We start from the raw sequence: 26,922 nt of genomic DNA, 5'->3' as shown, positions 1-26,922 counted from the left end.
CCTCATTTTGTATCAAAAAGTCATACTCCTTTCCAGGATCAGTCATGATAAACATTATTTCTCTGTCCATTGTAGATATACTGTATTTTATGGACTATAGAACGCACCTGAGTATAAGCCTGCTTTTATTACCACTGAAAGCTTTTGTCGTCTTTTTGCATTGCGTCAGTTCTTCACGCTGCCGTCTCCAACGTCTCACCATTGATTCATTTACACCAAGCTTACGTGTAACAGCTCTATTTCCTTCTTGGACAGCCAGTTCGATTGCTTTTAACTTAAAAGCTGCATCACATGCATTTTTTGGAGTGTTTTCCATGATGACAGTATGTGCATGACATGCAAAATGACTGTTAAAAGTTACGCTTAAAACTAGCGTGTTCCTCTTCGCAACACCGGTTGTTTAGGCCTGCAGAGTTGAAGGCGTGGGGAAAAAGTAGGGGCTACGGTATTGTACGGTATACGGTAATACGGTATTCATACTGTCAGTCAACAGTCAAGAAAAAAATGCATTTTATAACTCCTGAACATGCCTGAAAATTATCACAAGCTTTCTTCAGTATCAGAGTAATTCAGTGATAGTTGTCTGTGGATCCATGGGTGGGTTTCAGACAGGAGCTGCCAAAAGCTAATTTGGTATAGCTCAAAAAAAAAAAAAAAATCAAATATGTCCACATGAGCTTATTGGTATCGCAACAGTCATTAAAAATGCAACAGAAGTCATGGAGTACATACTGTAAATACATTAAACAGGTCAACGTTGAGTTCAGCACGCTGACTATTGAACTGAGAACATAAACAACTGTGTTCATGAAGGATAACTCGCTGAACGGAGAATTTAGGCTGATAAAGATACCATACCGTAGCACCTAGTCACCAAACTAAATATTTAGCACTTCTTTCTACTTGAGTCTTCAGGCCATGAGAATGGTGGGAGAGGAAACAATACAAGCTGTTTCGCTTAGATCTCATGTTCACTGTGTCATATGTTCAGTGGATGAGCCACCGAACATTCACTGTACCTTGGGCTTGAATGTGAGTTTGGATTAATCCACATTTGGTGCCCTACACACACAGTATATAAAAGTATATAATACCACAAGCTACCACAAGAGTGCCTGTGTTAGGCGGCACTGCAGAATTTTACCAGCATTTGGACAGATGCCAGTGTCAAGCCCTGACACTCCCAGGTGCAGTAGCCCATTGCACCAAATTACAGTGGAATAGGAGTGGAGTTTGTGTGGCAACCAATAATAACCCCACATCAGATCAGCTCTTTTCACTCCAGGTGTTAAAGAGCATTGTACAGTAGCCAGCGCGACAGTATAAGATGGAAGAAATTGGTCTCTGGAATTCACAAATGTACACTACCTCAAAGGTTAATTTACACTAGTATGAAAAGGTATAAACCGTTAACTGAATTCAGAATATTAATACACAGCAAATGATGCAACAGCTGATTGTTGCTGTGAGACAAGAAACAGCTGTGAGTAACTATTGGTAAGAATTATTATTATGATGTGCATCTATAACCTGGCTGAGTTGGAAGCGACTGGTTTGCAGAGCTTTTGACCCATTAGTCAGGAAAAATACCTGCCCTAATGTGCACATGTATCACCATGGTTACCAAATGATTTGCATAAATATTTTACTTAAAGCTTGTACAGATTGATTATAACATCTCCTGCACAGATTTTAGGATCAGGAACTGAGACCCACTTTTTCAAGCGAAGGCTCTGTGGTTTGGTCAGCATTTGGGTTTGTTCTAACCAAACCAAACACGCTAGGTATGAACACTGCCCAAATGTGTATTCTCATCAGCAGTAACCTGAGCTGCAATATGTCTGAATGTAATCACTCAAATACTGTATAGCACACATCCAAAAGTATGAACCTAAAGAGTAAAATTAAACTTGAAACCACAGAGATGCAGAATTTCTCTATGGACTCTGGCTCGGTCATTAATTAGAGTTTTGACAGGTCCCAGCGCTTTGAGAAACAATGGAAATTGCTTTAGAGACCAGCACCTCCACAGTCTTTACACTGCCACTGAGTCACTCGTTGTGGCAGCCAAAGCGTTTCTTCGTAGTGCCTTTGCCTGTAGCTGGCTCAAAGCACTAAAGACAGGAGACAAGATTTTTAAACTAATGATGTCGAAAGAAACATTTGATGTTCTTGCTTTTTTCTGTCACAATCGTCCTCACAAGAATCCTCATTTGATGACAGAATTTTGTGACCAAAATGTTTGAGTAGCATCTCTGACTCAAAGATCAAATTTAGACGACACTGCAGTTGTCATACTGTCCTGTTTCTTCTGTCTCTTCTGTGCATATGTGATTGACTTTTTGGTCAGGTGTTTGAAGCCAGGGAAGTGGTGGAGGTACCACTTTAAACAGTTATTGGTTTGTTTTCTCATCAAAGTTATTAGTTTTTTTTATCCTCCTCCAAAATCAGCAGCAAAGAAAATGATAAATGTTTTCAGACTTGGTAGAATGGCCCATAATTTCCTTTTCGTGAAGAGGAGGTTCAGTCTGTCTCTGGAGAGCTGACCTCATTTAGTTTCCGTCTGCTTATTTTCCTGCATGTGATTGATATTTCTCTGCTGATTGTCTCTTAGCTCGGGGCTGTTGGATCGGGGATGTCAGAGTTGACAAAAGCTTTCAAAGGATGAATATTTTTTTTTAACCCAAGCATTTTTTATGTATTTATGAAAGTGATTGGAGGCCGAATACCAAACACAATACAACCACCAGATGGTTTTAATGACTGAAACCCTGCTGAATTATTTTTCATCAAGCCCTGTCAGGTCCTGATCCCTGACCTCTGACCTTCTCGAGGAAACAACTGCTTCATGAGAGACAAAGAAAGAAATTGTAATATTTACGAGTTTTACTTAGAGCATCAATTGATGGGAGAAAAGATTTTAGGAATGTCTCCAACTGCACAGACTTTGTGCTTTGAGTAGGGTCAGGGCTAAACCATCCCTGGCTAACACTGGAGTATCTTGCTCACCTGGGTTACATAACAGCAAAAATCAATAAACTGAAGGTGCTGTGTGTGTTTTCTTCATTTGATTCCCAAAGAAGCACGAAACAGATGTAGTGTAATATAAAAAACAGTTGAATACAATATTTTTGTACTTTCATGGTCATTAACTCCAGCTTACTTCACTCTGATCTCAAATACACACCTCTAAAGTTTCATGACTGCATCAAAACAAATGGTGTAAAATGTGCAAGCTAATGGCCCCTTCTTTACTTCCTGACCTCCTACTTCCACTGCCCTTGCTTACTGTGTCGAGCAGTCTCAGTCCAGTTCTTTGGTTCTCACCAGGGTCACATCAGCCCAAGTGTGCTGACAGGGCAAATGGACTCGAGTTTGCTATAAGTGAACCAAGCAGGTTAAGCTTAAAAGCTACAGTACAACTGAATGTGAGGAGTAAACATGAAACTATTTCTGATACAAATTTAGACCTCACTGTTTTTGTTTGTTTTTTGTTTTGTATTATGTATGCCTGTTTGGCATACAGACTCCTCAAGAAAACACCGACCTCAGCACAGCAGAGAGTCAAGAGAGACGATAATAATTCGCATGCTTGTTGCGGTGAGAATATGCCTTGTGAATGTATCGGCAGACTCTGGATGGCTGCCTGAAGTAGCTGGTAGGCTTCACTTAGTCGGATAGTCTGACTGCAATTACTAATGTCAAACTATGGTAGGTTGATAAATATGTCTAATAATACATATACAGTATATGTTGCAATATTGTTAACCCTAAGGTGTTCGAGGTAGTTAGAAACAAGCTGATATGTACGCCTAGCAGCAGCCACAGTAGGTGAGGTTTTGTGGTAATTGTATTGTAAATAAAACTGAAAGTGTCACACAGTGTGTGTGTGTGTGTGTGTGGGTGAGTCCAGCTGCAGCTGAAGGAGAAAATGTGCAGCTTTCTGCCCTCATCTTTCTGCTGTCAAACCAACTTCTCAGACAAATCTGACATTTCCTCAACTTTCCTCCATTCAGTGAAGCGTTGCTGTCAGTGAGCATGTTGTTGAATGCTTGGTTGAGCCAGAGTTTACAGTATGTCAGTCTGTGGGCTTTTAGCCAGAATTCTCCAGAGAGTCCAGCCAGGGTCACTGTCTCTGTGGCTGTCAGAGCCAGGATCAGGAGTGGATTCTGGCAACAGTCAGCATACAGCAAACTTTTAGCCGCACTGCTGGTCTAAGAATAGCTTTTGGAAGGTATCCTGTTGGAGCGATTAAACCTCCCAGTGAGTCTCTGCAGGAGTCAGATGTGTTACTCTGGAGAACCCGGAGACTCATTTAAACGTTAATTAAAAGAACCAGCAGTGAGAGGTCCAGCTGAGCTCAGTGTGAAGTGTTCATTTTACTTCTGGGGATATGAAATGAGGTTTTACAGAGTCCATTATGAAAACTCTCGGTTAATGTCCGTCTGTGAGAGACTGTGCAAGTCCTAATTTATTCTGGTCTTTTCACATGCATTCATTCTCCTTTCACATGGAGACATATTCACTCTCACATACATTCATTTTACTCTCAAGTACACATGTTTTCCCTCTCATATCCATGCACTTCCTGCCCATGTACACGTATTTTTCACTGTCAACAAGAAATACATGCATTAGAGTGATTTTGAAAGGATTTTGAAGTATTGTGGAACAGCGTATTGAGGAAATGGAGCAGTCCGAACAAATGGAGTATGAACATGAAGCCAGTTCATTGAGTCATTTCATGTATTATCACATCACATGTTTTGCTTTTGCGTATGTCATTTAACAGCACCTGCATTAAGCTTTTCTCATGCAATTTCCAGTTTGAATGTGGTAGATGAGTGATATGGCATGAAACAGACCATAACTGTTATGTTTGAAAAGCTTAAACCAGTGTAACATGACACCCAAAGTGTACCATAAAAGTGGCATTTTATTTATAGACCATCCAATGAGATGCTATCCACCATGATGTTGGACAGAGGATGGAGGACCGTAACTGACCGTAACTGTTCTCTGATCTGGTTCCCACAAAACTGCATCTGACCCCTAAATCTGGAGTAACAGTGCAGCCTGTGTCTCTAATGTAGAAATCTCAGCAATTCAGCCGTCCTTCAGCAATGAAAGATGTAAACTTTCACTGAGAGAAACATCATTTTTTTCAGTTTATTAAAAGAATTTTCTATCCAGTCTCAAAGCACATTCCAGGCCATTCCTGCAAAATGTAATGACAGTAGAGAGCATCCTCTGGGGTTTCATCACTTACTAACAGAGTTAGAGCTGTAGCTCTGACAGTGGGCCGGAACATATTCATTTCACTGGCTGCAGTTTGGCTGCACAGTTATTCCAAAAAGTTTCTGATCCATAAAAAAAGCCAGACCTGGTTGTGACATTTAGAAGAAAGAAGAAAAGTTTGGATTTTAAAAATTTCAGATAGTTTGATCTTTGACAAACACACACACACACACACACACACAGTACTTGAACTCAGTAACATTTTAAACAAAAATAGCGCATACAGTGTAACTATCCTCTCATTAATACTCACTCACTCATATAACTCATATACCTCCACCAAGGGTCATGATTTTGGCCCAGTTTGTTTGTTTGTCTGTGTGTGTGTGTAAACAAAATGCTGTTCTAAAGCACAAATAAACATCACCTTGGCACAAACCTACAGGAAGGTGCCACATTGATGGATATTTTGTCATACACATGAGTGCACATCAGACGACAGACCTGCAGCTGTCTACATGCCTGTGACACCGGCACAGGCAGTAATGTAACCTGGTCACTTTAGCCTCTGGTCTGACCTCACATCCTGTGCCAAAAGCTGACGCCCAGAAACGTGATCTGTCAGTTTCACTGTTCACTCATCAGATTCAGATCTGTTATTCTCACAGCTTGAAACAGCAGCTGTTCTCACTCTCTGCCTCCATCTCACTCTCTCTGTCACACACCTGTGATGACGGTCACTGAACAGCAGATAATTAGCGTTAATCGTCTCAGATTCCTTCGGTCTGATGTTTTGCACGGAGTCGCCGTGGTAACAGGATGATTACACCCTCAGACACAAAAACAGAAACATAATCATTAGTTTGTTGTTGTTCATCAGCTCTGTTTCACCCTCAAAGCATCTTCTCTTCTGAATCAAGCATCACTCCGGCTTCACCTGGAGCTCCGCCCATCTCATCAGGAGCACATCTCCTCATTAGACAGCGTGCTAAACAGCTGAGCTCTGATTGGACCAGGGAGGGTACTGTGATCTGAGTACTGTGGTACTTGATCCCAGGAGACACTGTTTTCTCCCCTGGAACATACTGTGTCCGATGGTTTCGGTCTGTATTCTCAGATAACTATCTTCTGCTGGACACCTCCTCCTCGTAACAAGATTAAACTCAATAGATAAAATTCAACAGCAGCTTCCATAATGCTCTCGGGCCTTAAACCAAAGGGGGAGAAAAGCCATTTTCTGCATGTATATAAATTGCAAATAACACATTATGAGGGTTAACATGCTTTTCATAAAAAATGGTAGTCCAACAAAAAAGAAAAAAGAAGAAATCTCTATGAAAATTGCAGTACGATGAATGCATTAACCCCACTAAATATGACATTTATAGTATTCTGAAATGTGAGGGGAATACATCCCCCATCCACAGCACAAATAGCACACTTGAGTGATTTATTTATGCAAGACCATTTGGTAACCATGGTAACATTTAAGCACATCAGCATATGAGATTTTCCCTGATACATCTGGCTGAAAGGAATTTCAAACAGAAGTGTGATGTTTATGGAGCTTAAATGATGAGTTGATTAACTGCTTGGTCCATCAACAGAGGATAAAGTCATCAGAACAAATATTCAAAAATGTCAGCTGTGAGGATTAGCAACTTTTCTTCATGAAATGCAATTGTAAAGCAGATATCTTTTGGTTTTGTACTGCTGGACAGACAAAACAAGACATTTAAAGATATCTGGCCCTGCACACAGAGTAATCAAGTCATCAACAAAATGACACATTAAATTAGTCTGTGATGAAAATAATCGTTACAGCAATTGATTGCAATTGATGCAACCTTATTCATGATTTTTTTACCCCCTTAAGAAAGAAAGAAAGTGACATATTTTGTCATTGGAGGGAACTCACTCCAACGAAATGCGTGCTCTGCATTTAACCCACCCAAGTGACGTGCACACACACACAGCAAACCCGGGGCAGTGGGCGACCGCATGCGGCACCCGGGGAGCAGTGGGGGTTAGGTACCTTGCTCAAGGGTACCTCAGCCATGGACACCAGTGACCCACCGGTTACGGGTCCGATACCCTAACCGCTGACCCACGACTGTAGCTGTGAATAAGTCTGAGCTATAATATAAATACAAATCTCTCTGGATCATTATCTGACTTCAGTTAAAATATCATCCTCCTCAAATAATATATCAATAAACAGTTTGTCTTCCACAATCCCTAAATTTAAGACCTGCTGATCAATGTGAGAGTGACAGCACCTTCCATTATGTGTTGGGCACTTTAAGATAGAACCGGATCACAGACTGTGGCGTCAATACCCAGCAACCATATCTGATTTTATTTGCATATATTCTATGCATACAGAAAACCACCTGCTCAAACACACCTAAATGAGTATTTTTAATATATTGTTTATAACCCCCCCCCCCCACCCCCCCCCCCCACCCCACCCCCACCCCCAACACACACACACACACACACACACACACACACATACACACACACTGGTTGCATGGTTGTATTGCAGAGCAAATAGAGACAATCTGCCCTCCATGTGATTGCTTCTTTTACCCAAAGGACATTAACACACACACCCACACATGTGCGCACACATACACCCACCCACACACACACACACACACACACACACAGTCAATGTGGTTGCAGCTCTCACCAGAGGGCATGAACAAACAATCACAGATTGAATTCAGAGAGTGTTTACTCACCTGGCCCTGTGCGTGTGCGTGCGTGTGTGTGTGTGTCTGTCTGTCTGTCTGTCTGTGTGGAGGTCACAGGGTGGATGGGCTGTTCTGTATGCAGCTCTCATACTGCAGCTCAGCATACAGAAACAAAAGAGAAACCCACTGCATTAATTCCATATTCAGTTTAAAGTTTTCTTTTTCTTTTCTTCTCCCCTTTATTCATCCTTCGATTGGACAAACTGCTCAGCAGTGCAAAGATTCAAAGTACAGGTGAAATTACAATAATAATGACCGTACTTCTAAATGAAACACACCCGTGCAGTTGTCTGTCTGTGTCTGTACACAGAGCAGGACAAAAGCAGTAGGGATTACAAGTACGCATGAGAAAATATGTTATATGTAGAATGAATATGATCCAGGTTTTCCAGTTTGACATTCACGAGTTTGAGTGTTAAAGTGAGTTTTATGTGAAACTTAGCTGAAGATCTTACTACTACTGCTGCTGCTTTTTTGCAAGCACCACAAACTAAAGAATTGTAAAGAAAAATAAGTAACTTCTTGCTGAGAACTTCCTTTGAAGTTCACCTCAAGAACACTTCATCATCCCTCCAGGAGGGGACTGAAAACTTGCTGTTTATGTCCCCAGATCAGAAAATGGATATAGACATGGTTTTAGAATCACGCAAATCAGTTTTATATCAGTGTCAAGTCCAAGCTTAAAATTTCAAGTGAGCAATCTCATTGTCTTCCTTTTGTCTTTGAATTTGTCCAACTTTGAATTTTCACTTCTGTTACTCTAAGCTTAAGTAACTCATTGTTGGAATTTACAATCATTGTTAAAATAGTACACACAAGCAGTTAAGCTAACACACAGTTTTTGCATAAAATATGCTAAGCAGGAACTAAAGGCTTTCAGCTAAGAAACGCAAGTTCACTGTTTCACACTGGAAATGAATTGCAGTTACATATTCCAAGTTATCAGGTCTCACTCACTCAGGCCGGAGAAAAGCTTGGTGTGCGGGCCAACAAAGATATCACATTATCATTGTTTCCTTATTACTCAATTGGTATATCAAAGAACATAAGCTTGTTTTTGTACAGTGCATCTTAAGCTAGAGAACTTTCTTCAGCAGTAACATCACGAGCAGCAGCCTACAGAGCTAGTGTTGTTGGAGCAGTGGTATCAGAGGTTGTATGATCTATTATCTGTCAAGTTTCCCTCAGACGTCTCAGTTTCTTGTGATTATTACGTTCGTTTTGGTTATTATCATTACTTATTATCAGTGTTATCTTCATCAGTTTTCTGCAGACCTTCATACGTTTTCCCCCATGTTCTCTGAAGGAAAATTAAAAAAAAAGACGGAGGCTCTCTGCCTGTTTGAAGCTGTAAACGAGGCCATGGCTTCACTTGCCCTGCTTCTTTACAATGTCAACTACATCTGAATACAAAGCAGCTGCAGCAGGGATTTCTGCTTCCAACATTTTCTGCTCCACTCATACAGAAAGAAACAGAGAAATGAGTCAATGTTACAGTACAGCGTGAGGCCACTTCATCACTAATTTACACAAGGAAAGAATGCACATTTGAAACTGGCTTAATTGATCCACGGGGCCCGTTTAGTTCAGTGAGCACTGTGAAGGAGACAGAACTCAACAACTCGACAAACACAGCAGACTGTGGTTCATCTTTGTTTTGTCTACAGTAGGTGGAGAGTGGACCGATGATATAAGTTTGATGTCAACCTGTGACAGAGGTAGAAATCTAGGATGGAGTGAATGGATTTCAGTTTAAACTAACACTTAGGACTGATAAATTTATTTCAGGCAAAAGAGAGGTTGAATTTTTTTTGTATTCTATAAATATAAGCAACAGTACTACAACTAGTTTTTGCAACAGTTATAAAATTAGCTTGTAACAGCATCAGTAGTAACAGTGACAGCAATAGCAAAAGTAGAAGCCTTGAGAGCAGCAGAAAGTATAATAATTCTAGCAGTAGATGATGCAGTGAAACACATTATACAGACAGTTGTATTTGGAGACCTGACCTTTACACCAACAGGGACTTTAATGACATGCCATTCTAAATACATATACAGTTTTGCAGTTATAACAGCTTCCACTCTTCTCAGAAGGCTTTGCACAAGAAAGGGAATTTTTGTCCATCTATGCAGTAGCGCATTTGTGAGGTCAGGCACTGATTCCAGTAACATTCCAGTTCATCCCATAGGTGCTGGATGGAGGTTGAGGTCAGGGCTCTGTGTGGGCCGGTCAGGTTCTTCCTCATCAAACTCATCCAACCATGTCTTTATGGCTGTTGCTTTATGCACTGGGGCACAGTCATGCTGGGATAGAAAAGGACCTTCCCAAAACTGTTCCCACAAAGTCAGAAGCATAGCATTGTCCAAAATGTCTTGGTATGCTGAAGCGTTAAGATTTCCTGTCACTGGAAGCAAGAGGCCGAGCCCAACCCCTGATAACCAGTCCCATCCCAATACTTTTGTCTATATAGTGTAGGTGTGGCAGAGTGGTTCAATCCCATTAGAGACTCAGGGTGGTGGTGGAGCTGATGGTGCTGTTTTTTTCTCCTTCATGGATGGTTTGCCTCTTTGTGTCTCTGTGGGAGTTGTTCCAACATGAATTTAACTTATACACTGTTTCCATGGAGACCTTACAGCCAACCATGTCCTGTCAAAGTGGCTAATTAGTTAATGAAGCGCATGGTGATGCCCAACCAGAAAGAGAGTGACAGAGAGAGAGAGAGAGAGAGGGAGAGAGAGAGAGTGACAGAGAGAGAGAGAGAGAGAATCTGGAGGAATTTGGCCGACACACAATTATTCAATTTGTCCCTTTCTTTTTCTCTCCCTACACCCTTCTGTGTGTCATCTTCTCCCCCCCTCCTCCCTCAGTAATCAGTTCTGCTGTAATCAATTAGCAGGATGAGGAGCAGCAGAGGGAACAGGTGCAGCTAAATGTTAATGAATTCCTCTGTGGCTGTCGTCACAGTAACGCTGACTGAATATTTAAACTGCTTGTTGGCCCGATGACTTACAGCACAGCTGATGGAGGGATACACACGACATCACTCTAAGTGTGTATGTGTGTGTGTATGACACCAGCAACAGATGTGTGAATGCGTGTGATACAATCTGTACATGTGTAAGTGGCCTTCTGGTTCTGTGCTGTGTGTGTTTTGTATCAAATGACAATCCACTTCAGTTTTTACTGGACAGTTAAACCATCTGAGCATCAGCACCTTTTTATTGGAATGTAGATTATCACAGCTGTTTTGATAGGAGATAGAACATGTTTACATTCACTGTTTCTCACCAACAGTGTGAGACTTAATAAATGTGTTCAGTGTATTTTTGTCCTTCAGACAACAGGGAACCGTTCTCAATAACATTCCTCCGTATTACTACTGCTTGTGCTCATGTTTGGGCCCAGAGAGAATGAGTACGAGTCCCGCTTTGTCTAAGATACTGACTTCCCACACACATGAATGAAATTGCAATTATTTACTGATATATTCTTCACAGATCAGATTCTGATAATCAGTCATTTCAGGATGTTTGTGACATGTTAAAAACAGGTTCTGAAAGATGGCATATTGAAATATGTTTACTGTCTAGTCAAAAAATATGACTACATACTGCAATAGATTTTAATCAGATATACTACCTGAGTTTGTTACAGCCTCCCTCCTCAGAGACAGAGGGCGAGAGAGAGATAAATTAATTTATTTTTTCTAATTCGTTAATCTTCATTCATTAATGTTGAGCCCACCAACACACGCTTACACACTCAGGGTTACACTGGGTATATCAGCAGAATGGTTGATGGCAGGTGTCTCACAGAGCAAAGCACACTAGGGGCAGAGTAAACATCTGTCTGTGTGTGTGTGTGTGTGTGCATGTGTGCGTGTTTCAGAGGTGGGTTGTTAACATGCAAATAAAGCAATTAAAATTCATGCAACAAACACGCAGATACACACTCCTACACATGCCGATACAAAATATAGGTGATGTATTCACACACAAACCATGTCAGCATCAGACTCATTGAAACACAGCAGAAACATGATGGGCCTATCTGCTGATTGCTGGTCAGATTTATTAGCTTTTCACACCTTACTGTGAGAAATAACAGAGACATGCTCAATTTAATGCTGCATTCATATCATATATTGTTGCTACGTCGTGATAACACGAGGTCAAAGTGATTTTCTGTATTTCCATTTTCATATCTTTTTCAAGAAATGTTATGCTGTTGTCTCACATGCCCTTAGGATGTTTTACACATGTTTTGCAGCTCTGTTAATTTACATATTTTTTTTATCTGTTGTTATTGTCTTTCAGAGCATCAAGGTGTCATGGCAGCCGCCTCCACGCAGTGCCCAGAATGGCATCATCACCGCCTACAAGATTAAATACAGGAAAACAGGTCGCCGTGGTGACCAAGAGGCCATTGAACCCAACAACTTCTGGTACCTTTTCACAGGTGGGGCTCTGCAGGTTGATTTATTCTTAAAATATTTTGTTTGAATGTGGAAGTTCAGGTAATATACTTTAAATATTTAAGGTTCCCTTTATAAGAAAGGCTTAGTAATTGCCTAGAAAATCTGGGCACCGTAGTTTATATCAAATGTTATTCAAACGAGTAAATAGTGTGTTTATTAAGGACTATTTTCAGCAGAATATAGAATATGTCAAGACTTACCCTTTAATATTTGTGCTCATGTTCTCTTTCAAATAAATCTGGTGAACTGTATTTCACTGTATTTTGACTGTATATTTGCCTCAATCCACAAAGCAAGGAAACAGATTCAGAAAATCTGGTCAAATTTAAGCAAATTGTAGCTCCCATTTATTTTAAGACCACATTTTAATGTCTGTTTGTGTGTGTGGGTGGCTTACACAGTTGACAGTGTCTGCTTTTGTCTGTTTTGCATGTATCTATATGCACGTATGTGTGTTTTGTATGAGTTCAGTTTGTGTGTGTGTGTGCATTAAAACTGCCACAAGCTATTATTTCAATTCTTGGTGTGCAGGGTTTGAATGAAATTGATCTTCCTTTTCATTATTTTCCACTGATGGTTATCTTCATCTGTTTGTCAGCACAGGATTTCATCCCCCAGTGGCAGGTGTTTATGTTTGTGTTGAAACTGATCTTCCCAGCGCAAGCCGGGCTGTCAGCCATAATCACTCCTTTTTACTCTCAGAGAATAAGAAACCGAATTTCTTTCAATTAAATGAAACACTGCAGCTTCGCTGAGAAGATTAAAGTATGACACATTAAAAAATCCAGTCAGCCAGTTTCATGAGAGTGTGTTTCGTGAAGCTGATCAAACTAAAGAAGCATTTGGAATACAGGAATGAAACAGGAAACATTTGCAAGTTTTAACCCACTGTCAATTTCCCAGTAGTCACGGTTGGGACATTGTTTCACAAGTTAAAACCATATGAACAGGTGTAAAAGGACACACAGCTATGTAGATGCTCATATAGAGCATAATGACTTGGATACTGCTAGCTTTAATGATATGCTCTCTCTCTTCCTCTCCCTCCAGGTCTAGAGAAGGGCAGTCAGTACAGTTTCCAGGTAGCAGCCATGACAGCCAATGGAACAGGTCCAGCCAGTGACTGGTACACCGCTGAGACGCCAGAAAATGACCTGGATGGTAAGATCAGAGAGAGCAAGTGTGTGTTTGTGTGCGTGTGTGTGTGCAAGCAGAGATCTGTACAACAGCATGTAAATACCTCCTGTCCCAATGCACACATAAATATTTAACCAGTCAAGGACTGAGATGTTTAAATGGAGGGTTGATTTGCCTCAGGGGAGAAGGGATGGCAAGGTTGGAAGGAGGCAGGAGAAGTAGAAGGGAGGAAGGGAAAAGAAACTGAAGGGAAGGTATTTGACAAGATACTGTCAGAGTATAAAACAGGGAGAAACAAGTAATAAGAGATTTAAAAGAAAATATTAAATGCTCTAGTTCTGTATTTATAAGAAGTATACAAACATTTAATAAATAAGATCATAGGGTATAGCAGATAGATAAACTTTCTGTTACAGTTGTGGTTGCAGTCACAAAAAGCAAAGGCACAAGAAGTCATTTCAGGGTGTTTTTTCATACCCTCAAGAAAATAAGAAGTGCTGAAGCAAGGAAGTTCAGGGGTTTCCTACCTGTGCTCCTGCCTTCAAGTGGAGAAGGCACTCTCTGTTTAGTGGTGTGCAGGCTTTTGAACATACAATGAATCCCTGGAAAATTTTCCTGTTGTCACAAAGCACCACAGAGAAGACTGAATAAAAGACTAGATATTTAACTACTAGAACTTCCTCTGTCTAAACCCATGAGCAGATAATGAATAACAATCTCTTAAAACACATTTATGATAATATTAAATATATTCTCATAGGTGAAGTTTTAACTTCTGACAAATACTGTACCTTATTAAACAGGTTATACATCATGTATTAAAAGTTTGCTAGATGAGAAACACTGAGCGATGACATTGTTCCCCCAAGATGACAAACCATTAGATGTAAGGCACCACCCTTGAGACAAACCTATTTTACTCGTTATTTCTTTAACCATCGAACAGTAATTTTCTGGCAATAAATAGCTGCTGACCACCAGCACTGTCGCCTCAGAGCAAGAGGGTTCCAGGTTCGAATCCCGGTCTGGGCCCTTCCTGCCTGCGTGGGTTTTCTCCAGGTACTCTGGCTTCCTCCCACAATCCCAAAAAACATGCACATTAGGTTAACTGGCTACTCTACATTGTGCCTTCGTGTGAGTGTGTGTGTGTGTGTGGTTGTTTGTCTTTGTGTGTCAAGACTGGCGGCCAGTCCAGGGTGTACCCCGCCTCTCGCCTGCAGTCAGCTGGGATAGGACGGATTGATATCACCATGATTTGGCTCCCAAACTGAAGGTTACATGACTTGACTGCTGCATATCTAATGATATTCCATTAGTGGGAAGATAGATTTGTAAAAGTTATGATGAAACAAACATCAACAAAACCAAAAGGTCAGGTCAGCAAATGATTGCCTGGAGAAGGGAAATGCTGTTTTTTCAAGATTCAAGATTAATTCTATTGTCATTATGCAGCACAAGATTGTGTACCAAAACTGAAGTCATAGTCCCATATGCTATACATAAGAAAGAAAAACAATATAAACTAATAAATAAATAACAAGGTCGCCAAAATAAATTCTTCAAAGGTGAAGAAAGTGAACATTATTCTCTGAAGAAAGTGAAAAAGAAAGCAAAGGAAAGAAATGAATAGAAAGAGAAAAAAACAACAACAGATGGACTGGCAGCTCTTTTGGTTTGGTCACCTAATAATTTCCAACAGGATGATTAGAAAAGCTGACCTCAGGCTGAGCTGAGGAGGACAATGTCCTGGTCAGCAGGAAGCTGCTGAGATTTGAAGAAAAAAAAAAACAACATACAAACATCCATGCTAACTTTGTTTCCAGGCCGGGACAGAGGGAGACGCAAATCTCATTTCAATGGATTATCACTCAATAAAGTGATATGAGGCGTCTCCCCCCCGAGGACCGAGACCACGCTAATCTGATCTAATCTGATGCTAAGGAATAACACAAAGTGTCAGGGCTGATTAGAATTTAATACACAGCTAACAGGGTTAGCATCTGTTAGCCCAATTGCCCTAAGTACCCACAACTGCTGCTGCTAACAGGGTTAGCTTTCGAACTGGAGGTGGGGGATCGTAGCTAAGGCCGCAGAAATACTGAAGTCCGCAATCGCTCTGCTGCTGTTGTCTTCTTCTGTGGGCTGACCTTTCATTGTTTGTGATTTTGCAGAGAGTCAGGTGCCTGACCAGCCAAGCTCTCTGCATGTCAGGCCACTGCCTAACAGCATCATCATGTCCTGGACTCCACCCCTCAGCCCAAACATCTTAGTTCGCGGATACATCATTGGCTACGGAGTGGGAAGCCCCTATGCCGAGACGGTCCGAGTGGATAGCAAGCAGCGATACTACTCCATCGAAAACCTAGGTGAAACTGTGCTTCCAGTCTTTCAGTGGTGTGTTCTGTTGGCCTTAAGAGCTCAGTAATAGTTAAATTCAAGCAAAAATAGACGTACTATTCTATGGTTAGTACTAAATTACACAGCTGTTCCCATGGATGTTTCCAAGAAAATGTTAATAGAAATTATAGACCTGTAAATATACTGTTTGATACTGTAATGGCTATGTAGTTATTACATTTTGTTGGAGAAGTAAATGCATGAGATCTTTCTGTATATGAGGAAAATAAACTTCCCCTTTACAAGGGTCTCAGGGCACAGGAGTAGACCAGGTTCCGGTCTCAGTTTTAGGAACTCTGCAATTGAGTTGAAATTATGTGCAATGTCTTTGACTTATTTTAGTGGATTGTTTGTGCCCCATTAGGTCAGCACTGTGATATGAAAATTTAAAATGATCTGTATATGTGCAGTGTCTTGCTAAAGAGCAATGTGGTAGTGGTGTCAGGCACCTCCAAAGTAATGATGTCAGAGCCAGAAACAGCTGCAGAGGGAGGAATGAGCAGAAGATTAATCAGATATACTGTATATTTCCATCACATTTTTCTTAGGTCCTCTTTCATGCCAGTCTCGCCAATGTACTTATCAACACTTAATATTTTCATCTGACATAAATCCAGCTGCTCCTCTGACAAAGTGCCGATATTGGCACAAGGCTCCCTTGTTGCATTATTCCATTATGATGAAGAATTCCCCATTTAATTACGATCAATAATTTGAACGAATTTAATAAGAAAGCTGCTTGAGGTGGAAATCTAATTGTGAAAGGTTGAAAAAGAGAAAACATCCTCCCCAGTGACTGCAACAAGCAATTTGCATGCCAAAGAAGACAATAACAAATTGGGCGAATTTTTATATGCGGATGAAAATTCCCATCTCAGGTCTCATAATGGAAGAGTAATGAAAAAATAAAATCCTGCCTTGGTGTTGCATGCACACATGGGAGCGAGTGCACATATGTACGCGGCATTTATAATTCATAGTGATCATTAATTCATATGGTGAGGCATCTGGGGAGCAGAGCAGACGTGTTTGTTTAACTGATGTGAAGGTTTGACACAACATGAAAAGAACATGCAGCATCATCACATCAAGAGCCACAAGTTGCGGACAGACAAGACGCTGCATCACAATCAGTTCATGTGTCTACAGTCATCGTGTCTTCACGTGATGAAGACAGGCCAGGACTGACTAAACAGCATCACATCCTGTAAACAACTCTCATTTACCAGAATATATTGCCTGACTGGTGGTCATTTTTTGGAGGGACATTATTATTTCAGTGTATGTAACCAGTCAACACGAGACACTCCAGACAGCTAATGAAGAGATTATGTTGGTATTCAAAGTAAAGTCAAAGCAAAACTGGAGTAAACTTTCTTAACAAACATAAATGTATGTCTTTGAAGCAAATTACCTCAACAGTTCCATCTTAAATGGTAAAGTACTATTTGCCGGATGTCCTTTAAACTGACTCTTTATGCATCGCTCTCTGTCTGTCTCGCCTTCTCTCTCTCTCTCTGTCTCTTTCTCTCACTCAGAGCCGAGCTCGCACTATGTGATTTCCCTGAAGGCTTTCAATAATGCTGGCGAGGGAGTCCCTCTGTATGAGAGTGCGGTCACACGGTCTCTGACAGGTATAATCACGCACAAGTAACTGACACCTACTGATATAATAACGTCTTTCATATCAGTTCAGAACATGATGCTTGTGTCAGTTCTGAAAACCTGAAAAAATGTGAGTGCAATGTACTGTGACTCCTGTGGGTGTGATGGTGATGTGACCATAATACTTTTATTAGTAGTGACATCTGTAAAATAAGCACCAAGAGCAATAACAATATGAATAGTGATTCTAATAGCGTTATCATCAGATGTACGTTGTGGAGCAATAGCATTAACAATAGGAGGAGAAGAACTAGGTGGGAAACCAGTAGCAGTTGTAGCAGTAGTAGTTGTATTAGCAGTAGCTGTATTAGTGCTATAAGCAGTAGTGAGAGGTGTACCTGATCACTTGCAGCGATAGCAGTAGCATTAAGGTACCAACACATTAGCTTTAGCTACTAATGCTAACAGTGTTTTTTGTCAGTTAGTGGAATGGTTGAGTTTTATTGTTGTTGAAATTGTTTGGTAGTATTACCAGTAGTACTAGAAATAACAGTGGCAATAGCAGCAGTAATCACAATAGCTGTAGAGGTGGTGGTAATGGTATTAGCAGCCTGTAGGTTAGTAGCATTAGCAGTATTAAGTAACAGTAGTATCAGCAGAAAATTTCTGATAGGAGGAGAACTCCAGCTCTCAGAACTTCCGGCTATGTCAGGGACGCTGGTGAGGTAGTCCAGAATGAATGGGGGCTATGGAGTTGTAGCCCTAACATGTAATTTTTGTGGGCTAAAAAAAATTACGGCCAGTTTTCATTATGTTGTTTGATATAAGCGGCAGAGACAATAGATGTAGTTCCATTAGATTTGATTTTAACAGCTTTGTTGTGGTGAAATACCTTTATGTAAGTATTTGCGGTGTCAAACATCAGTTTACGGCATTTGCCATTTTGGTTTTACAGATCAATCAAACACGTAATAAGTTTTTGTTTTGTTTTAACCACGCTTCTAATCTCTGCTGTACATATCGTTAGAAAAATACATCAGGACTACAAAAACTGAAACTGTATTACTGTGCTTATGTTCACGTCAAAACTTCTAAAGACCATCAGTGAAGCGTGTCCTGTCACAAACAGTTGTAAATCCTTAACCAACCAAAACCAGCATAGAATTAGCAGAATGCTAGCTCCTTATGGGCAAAGCTGTTTCCCCTGTAAGAAAAATGAACAGATACTTTTTTTTTCCATTTCAATTCTGATATATAATTCAGATTATATTTTCAAAAACTAAAATTTAATTTGAACTTTTTTGTCTTGGAGCAGGTGTAAATAATTATTTTAGCCGTTTAGCTCCATTCACTCCCCTTCATTGGGGACTGCCTCACGAGTGCCCTCTAGGTGAACTGCAGCCAGTTTTGGTACAGTGGCATTAATAGGAAGTGGACAGGCTCTCCATGAGTCTGTTCACAGTATTAACAGTATTAACAAACGTAGCAGCAGAAGTAGCTAGTTTTCTAAATATGGATGCCTTGTTTTTGGGAACGTGATGTGGGTTTTTTGACTTGATATTTGTGAGCACTTTAAAAAGTAGTTCTTGTAGTTTGGTTTCAGGATAAAAGATTTTCTGTGGGTGTATTTATTTTTGGTGTGTGGTTTACACCCATTGCCATGAGGCTACTGTTTCTGATTGTGCAAGTGTGTGTGTGTGTGTGAAGGAGAAAAAGACTCATTAGCTTTTCATGCAGACTGTGGGCTGTAGAAGTGAGATAAATGAAACACATCCAACACATCCAGCCAAGTTTCATCTTATGAATTAAACAGCCGGCCCTCCTCTGCTCAGCCTGCAGCTGACATAAATCCTTTATTACTCATATGAAATGCAACATTTCTCTGTTTTTTTGACAGTCGTGATGTGATGATAGTCACAGCTCAAGATGCTACAAGATGCTTATATGTAAGATTTTTTGAACTCCTGTTGTCTTTGATTGAGATTTCTTTAAAAGAAGAAGGAAAGCATGATGAGAAAGAACAGGAAAAGAGAGAAGATGAAGGTCATGTATGGAGCCTAGAGAGAGAAACAGCAGGAGAAGGGGGGAAAGATTGAGACAGATATGTGATGGACTTTAATGAAAGCTCGTGGAAAAAAGTGGGACGCAGAAAAAGAGAAATAAATGATGGCATTGAGAGAAAAGAAATGAGCAAGGAGAGAATAGAGAGGAGGAGACAGAGGGAGAGGCGTGGGATGTAGAAGAAAGTGAAAAGTAAAATACTTTGGGTCACTGGATTCAGTAGCCACAGAGATTTATTCAGAGATGGAAATATAGACAGAGATAGAAACGCATACACATATTGGCATGTCTGAGGTCATGTCTTAAGAGACTTAAAAAGAAAATATTGGTCTTTACTTGACACTTCATGTAACTTTCAGTCTTCACACTGAGGGATGTATGATATCAACTCCACAAAAGTTTATTTTTTAAACGACCGATGGGCGCCTCACATCAGAAAAGCACTCATGATTTCCTTCAGAATAAAAGCCACTTATTTTGTGGTGCCTTGTTGGTAAAGAGACACACAGATTTCTTTAATGATCTGGAGAGATTCATGGCCCACTGAGCAAAATATCATTGAAAAGACAGATAACTGGCAATCCAAGAAAAATGGAAAGGAAGTGCTTTTGAGATGATTAAAGTGTATCATAAGTAAACCACTGGTTGTGTAACGTAAAATAAATGTACATCTCTAAAAATCTAAAACAGAACAAATAAACAATATTCAGCAATATAATCAGTTATTTAATTCTACTTAGGTAGTTTCTAATTAGCTAAGTGTTTTAGATTTGATATGTGTGTACTGTCTATGGTAAGAACCAGCAACAACACTGAAAGAGAGACAGACTGACATACAGACAGAGAGAAAGAAAAATGTGCTTTATGATTGCATATATGGACAGGAGAGAAGTGTGAAACTCAAACATGTTTATTTTGATATCACGTTCAGTTAAACTCACTATTCAGTGATTAGTTTGGGTATATTCACAACTAATCTGTCTTGGTATAATTGATGACGGTGAGTTTTTTTCTTTTTCATTTTTTTGTGGCTGACAGCAGCGAAATCCTCCAAGGAATTCTGTGCTTGGAAGGGACAAAAAGGTTTTCAGTGCTGATAGACTTTGAGGTTCAAATGTGAGAAACTCAGTTCCTCATCCTTTGGCCTTCTTCGCTTGCATTGGCAGGAGTGGGCGGAAGGGGTGGAGGCAAGTGGGTGGGTGATCAGATAAGATGACATCTCTGCATCTCGGGTCAGTTAGCCATGGTCGAGTAGTTGAGAGTCATCACTAGAGCAACACAGACACATAAAGAGTTTTAGGGAGATATGTAGACTAGTGCGAACACATCTCGAGCCTACTGGACGTACATGAACACATGTGGATTTCCATAGAGATGAGTAAACATATCTGGAGAACTGCACGAATGAGAGCTACATAAACACATCTGGAGTTATGTAGGGATATGTTAAAACCTCTGTCGCTCTATAGACTTACATACATGTAGACAAGGCTGAGGTTTGGAGAGATTTGCAAAGACATCTACAGATCGGTAAAGATATGTAAACACATCTGCGCTCCTGTAAAGATTGGTAGATTGGTACAACTCGAGTTCTGTAGAGACTTGTAAACACATTGTTGACTAGACACACACAGTCTAACAAGGACTTGTAGTGTGATAGTCAGGAGTTGATAAGCTGAGACCCTGAGGGCTGAGACAGAAACTAAAACCATTATTGTTTTGACAAGGTCATCGACAGTGACTGACAAGCACACACACACACAAACAGATCTTGTACATCCACACACACACACACGCACGCACATCACACAGGGACAAGCTGAATTCTCTGTCGCTTTATGGTGACAGACTGCTGGAGAGTTTTTTTACGAGAGCTTTAAAAGACGGCTCGTTAACGGCGGGATCCCCGTTAATATACTGCCTCGTCCTCGCCTCGCCACCCACACACTGCAGACACAGAACTGATCCTCAACCAACCGCCATGCCGCAATTTAATCAACGACTGAAGGGCCGCAGAGAGACAGAGAGGATGGAGCAAGAGAGATTGGGGGACGGATAAGAGCGGTATAATAGCATGGGGGGGTTGAGGCAGAGAGGAAGTGTGAGGGATAAGGAAAAGGATGGGAAAGGCACTTGAAAGTAGAATGAAAGAAAGAGAGAAGAAAGGGAGGAGATGGAAGGTCAGAGGAAGAAAGGAGGAAGGGATCAAGGAAGTTAAGTGGGAGGAGTAAGAAAAGAAGGAGGGAAAGAGGGATATGTACAGGACAGGATGGAGACGAGACGAAAGAATGAGTGCAGAAAAATGTGCAAAAAGAAGACAGAGAAGTGAGCAGGCAGAAATGGAATGCAGATAGTAAAGAAAGGAGGGATGGAGGGACAACAGAGTAGAGGGACGAGTGCAGTGAAGGAGGAGGCGTGTCCTCTGTCCTCATCAGTATGCTGTCCTTACTGGAGCTTTATTGTGATGCTGGACGACCAGTTTAACCACAACACCGCCTGCTGCAGCTCGCCTCACAGTTCCAAACAGCCCTTTCATCAGTCTCTCTCTCTCTCCCTCTCTCTCTCTCTCTCTCTCTCTCTCTTCCTCTCTCTCTCTCTCTCACACATCAGTCTCTCTGTCTGTGTTGTCCCCTGCAGCTGTACATCTCTCTTCAACAGCAGCACATTAGATGTCAGAGCTGATTCTCAGTGGTCTCGTTTACACTGCAGACTCGACTGGTTGAGTCTGCTTCATGTCGCAGAACTGATGCTGCCTTCACATGCGATCACGCTGAGAGTCAAGAACGCAGTATGTTTAATGTTCGAGTGCTTTTAATTATCAGAATCAGAAACAAAAACCGCAGCTCATTTTCCAACAGCAAATCACACCAAAGGGAGTTAAAAGTCAGATCAAAGTCATCATCAGCAACAAAAGGTCTGGTGGGTGTGGAAACAACATTTGATTCAGATTTTCTGAACCATGTTATTTAGAGGTCACTGTGTGTGTGTGTGTGTGTGTGTGATAATATAAGATAGAATCAGAAAACAGCTGTAGAGGGTACTTCAGGAAACCATAAGAAGGCTCTGAACTTTGAATTTTGCAGTTCTCCATCTGTACACAAGAAACTGGAGCAACATCTAATTTAAAGTTTTTGCCTTTATATAATTTATTTACATCTTTTTTTATTTAGTATTTAAACATTTTGTTATTCGCTGTAAGATTCTATTCTACTGTTGTGATTTCGGGATTTCGCTGCCTTAGACATCCTCATCACTAGCTGCCCTGCAGGCTGTTGTTTAATAAATGCGGCTAACTAAAAATTCAGTTGAAGTTCGTGACAGTGGCTTCGCAGTAAACCAGAAAACAGCACTGTTAAGTTCAAAACTGTTGTGTACTTATTTTAAACTATCTGTGTCACTTACTGTATTTCTGCTTCCTGTAGGTTTGACTATCAGTAGATCAGAGGCCACAGAGCTGGAATCAGCAGAGTGACTTTTATATTTTATTCGTCCCTGACTCTCTGCTCATTCTAGCTTTCTGTTAGCATCTGTTAGTTTCATGTTCTGCTGCCTTCACGTGTTCCCCCAGCCTTAACTTCCTGTTTCAGAAGTGACATTTCTGCGTTCTCTGAGGCATGCAGATGCTGCATGTCAGAAACCATAGCAGCTTTTAGAAGTTAAGAAAATGTGTTTTATTTATTTATTTCTATTCACAGTAAAGTAGTTTAACAAAATGTTCAAATCTATCCTAATAAGGTCAAAAAAAGTTATGTTTTATTTTTCTTTTTTGTGTTCTTTAAATCCACTGACGTCTCATGTCTTTCTGAAAGCACATGAAGGCAGCATATGTTCTCTGATTGGCTGGAGGCACAGATCCACAGATACAGGCTTGTTCAGATAGAAGTCAACAGTGTGTGAACACTGTCACTGTCTATCCTGCAGTTGCTTTCACAGCATCTAACAGCTGTCATACTGTTAACGTTAACTGAAAACTTCTAAAACTCAAAAATGTGTAGGTTTTTTGAGATGTTGTGTTTGAGCTTGTGCCAGTCTGCTGTGTTTTGTCCTTAAAGCCTTACTCATCTGTGGATCTGAAGCTCCACTTCTGTTTAGAGTGACACCTTTTGTCTCTCACTGTCTTCTTACTCTTTGTCTTTTTTCTCTCCTCGTTTCTCTCCTGTTTTTCACTTCCTCATTCATCCAATCCTCCTTTCCTTCTTACCTCTGTAACAAATATGGCTGCCTCCTGCATGTCACTTCCATGTCACTTCTGTGTATTTATTGTTTCTTCCTCTTATTATCATTATGATCATTCTCATCATCATCATCATCATGTTTTTACCCCTGTGCATATATAAACATGTAACAAACCTAAATTAATTGGAATACATGCTTGTGTCACTCCTGTTCCATATATAAATCCTCATTGTCATACATTCATTACTCTGTATGATTTAATTAATTATTCCCAAACACCTCGGGTTACCGGTAACGGCCCCCTCAGACCCCATAGACCCATCTGAGGATGACCTCTTCCACCTCTTTGATAAATACCCCACTCCCATGCCAGACACCAGTACTCCCATGATTCCCCCAGTGGGGGTCCAGGCTGTGGCCCTGTCCTCAGACTCGGTCCGAGTCTCCTGGGCTGACAACTCCATGACCAAGAACCAGAAGGCGTCAGAAGTCCGGTACTACTCTGTGAAGTGGAAGACCAGCTACTCTACCAGTGGAAAGTACAAGGTAATCACAGGGGTTCCATGATGTTAATGTGCATCTGGTCTGCGCCACTTCTTTGTTTAGACATGTAGATATGATTTGGATATGAGTCAGACTCAAAATCATGAATCTCTATATCAGAAAAGACTTTGACTGTAAAGCCAGTGACTCATGACTTCATCCAGACCTCTCTTTATCCTCCAGTTGATATGAAATTCAACCGGTCAAGGCAGATGGCCGCCCATCTTGAGCCGGGGTCTGCTCCGAGGTTTCTGCCTTCTAAAAGGCAGTTTTTCCTTGCCACTGTCGCCAAGTGCTTGCTCAAGGGGGAATGTTGGGCTCTCTGTATTACAGTTTAATTAAAGAGTTTGGTCTAGACCTGCTCAAATTGGAAAGTGTCATGAGACAAATTTTCTTGTGAACTGGCACTATATAAATAAACTGAATTGAATTGAATTAAATTGAATAGATGTACTTGTGTTGTCTTGGTACTTGACTTTGGCATTACCTGTCTTGACTCTGTACTTAACTCAGGAGTTGCCTGTTGTCGCTTGAGACTAGACTTGGAACTTACAAATAACTTTCATATAATGTCTTGATTTTCACTACATAGTTTAAGATTTGGACATGACTTGAGAATTACCTGCATTGAAATTTTACTTGACTTGGCTATTACCTGTTTTATATTTGTATATAGCATAGGACTTATCTACTTACCAATTTTACTTAGATTTTACTTTGGTCTTAAGTGGAATGACTTGACTTGAGATTTTGTAAAACTTGAGACTCATTTATGACTCAAATAACAATTACTTTGCCCTTCCTCTGTCTCTATTTTAAGCTGAGCATTTACAAGCTGTTAATGAAGGTGAAATTATAGTTTGTCTACAGTCATATGCATAAATTGTTGCATAAACAGCATTTTAAGTTCACTTCATTAATACTTTTTCAGAACAAGAATTGTTACCAGAGCAACTCCACAGCCTACTGCTGTTTGGTAATCAGCTGAAAGGGATCAAACATCATACCTGCCACCTCAAGCAGTTATTAAATAGAGCACAGAGCTGAGAGGAGAGAGAACGGAGTTTTGCAAACCATAATTATAGCGATCTCAACATAAAACATATTGGAGAAATGTGTTTTGTTTTTTTTTTTCTTTTTGAAAAGCTCTCTTTAATCAAGAACTCCTTTTATTATTCTAAACTGAGAGAAACAGGTTAGATTGTTTGGCAGTGCAGCAGGAAAAGCATAACATGGAATCATTTTGTTTGCTCATAATAAGATAAAAACTTTCACTGATCTTGTCATTTTCTCCTGTTCATCGGGTGAGACTTATTCTCTTCCAATGAAACTCTGAACTTCAGAAAAAATGAAGATAAAACTTTGACAATACTCTGAAGTCTGCTTCAAAAACACTGGAAATAGTAAATCTATACAAGGGCAGACAGTCAGCTCACCTTAATAACACACAGTCTGGGGATGACAGCGAGAGAGAGAGATCTTTTCTTCCTCTTCAGACTCTGAAAATAAGGCATTTTCTTGCTGCCACAAGGACAAACAAAAAAGTCTGGTCTTAAAGTAAAAACAGAAAAAAAACAGAATTTGTGCAGCTGCTGTAGTTTAATATTCACTGATGCTGAAGTCCGAGAGAAAAAAGAAGCACAAACACGTGGACAGAATGATTGTGTCCACAGGAAATGAATGCTAGGAGGACAGACACTTTCTCACTTAAACTGAGGCATTATTTATTTCATTGTGTCTTAAGTTTTATGTTCTTGCCTAAGATGGCAAAAACATCCATACTCTATTTGTTTTATACTGTAACAGCAGCTCTTTTGTCTTGACAAACATCTTTTACTTCAGTTTTAAAATCTGTACGTCTTTGTGTGTCCAGTCTGCAGACACCACGGCACTCAGCCACACTGTCACCGGCCTCAAACCAAACACTATGTACGAGTTTGCTGTCATGGTAACCAAAGGTCGCAAGTCCAGCACCTGGAGCATGACAGCACATGCTACAACGTATGAAGCAGGTAGGTCTGTGAGAGACACACTCTTGTTTGTATTTCTGTCCTTGTGACACAGGCCCCAGCCTTGACCCTACTGTAAAAGTTTCCCACAGCTGTCACATACAACATTCTACACCACTACAGTCTTCCTCTCAGGGTTTTAGGGTCTACCAAGTCCTGAGTACCACTGGGATTCTTGTCATAATTTCTGTTAATTTAGAGAAATTTCCATGACAATCGAGCAAATTGCATCTGCTGAGGAAGAAAGTAAGATGCAATTGAAAGGTCTGGAAAAACAGCAGTCAGTTCTGCTGTAGAAGACATCCCCCTCTAACATATGACTTTATATGTACTTATGTTAACATTAACATGTAAGAACATTTTATTAAGTCAACAGTACCAAAGTTAAGGAAAGATAAGGAAGAGATTGGGGTGAAGGAGAACTGACAAAAGGTACTGATATTGAGCATATCATATCAGCACGAGGCCAGCCGTGGCCTAGAGGTTGGAGATGCGACTTGTGATCGGAGGGTCACC

At 40.5% G+C, this 26,922-nt stretch overlaps 1 protein-coding gene across 2 annotated transcripts in view; it reads left to right on the top strand.

Annotated features, from left to right (window-relative positions):
• dcc (DCC netrin 1 receptor) overlaps window positions 1–26,922 on the top strand; it is a 204,102-nt gene that overhangs the window by 125,443 nt on the left and 51,737 nt on the right. The window contains exons 13-18 of one of the 2 annotated variants that reach the window (XM_046375461.1): window positions 12,318–12,459; window positions 13,529–13,639; window positions 15,787–15,981; window positions 17,551–17,646; window positions 24,162–24,400; window positions 26,271–26,409. In XM_046375461.1, coding sequence (XP_046231417.1) covers window positions 12,318–12,459; window positions 13,529–13,639; window positions 15,787–15,981; window positions 17,551–17,646; window positions 24,162–24,400; window positions 26,271–26,409 — 922 coding nt within the window. The remainder of the gene's footprint in view (window positions 1–12,317; window positions 12,460–13,528; window positions 13,640–15,786; window positions 15,982–17,550; window positions 17,647–24,161; window positions 24,401–26,270; window positions 26,410–26,922) is intronic. The other variant, XM_046375460.1, reaches the window with a different exon arrangement.

Source organism: Scatophagus argus, chromosome 20 (assembly GCF_020382885.2).
Source record: "Scatophagus argus isolate fScaArg1 chromosome 20, fScaArg1.pri, whole genome shotgun sequence".
NCBI classification, from domain to species: domain Eukaryota; kingdom Metazoa; phylum Chordata; class Actinopteri; family Scatophagidae; genus Scatophagus; species Scatophagus argus.
This window is presented reverse-complemented; position numbering and strand designations above follow the sequence as displayed.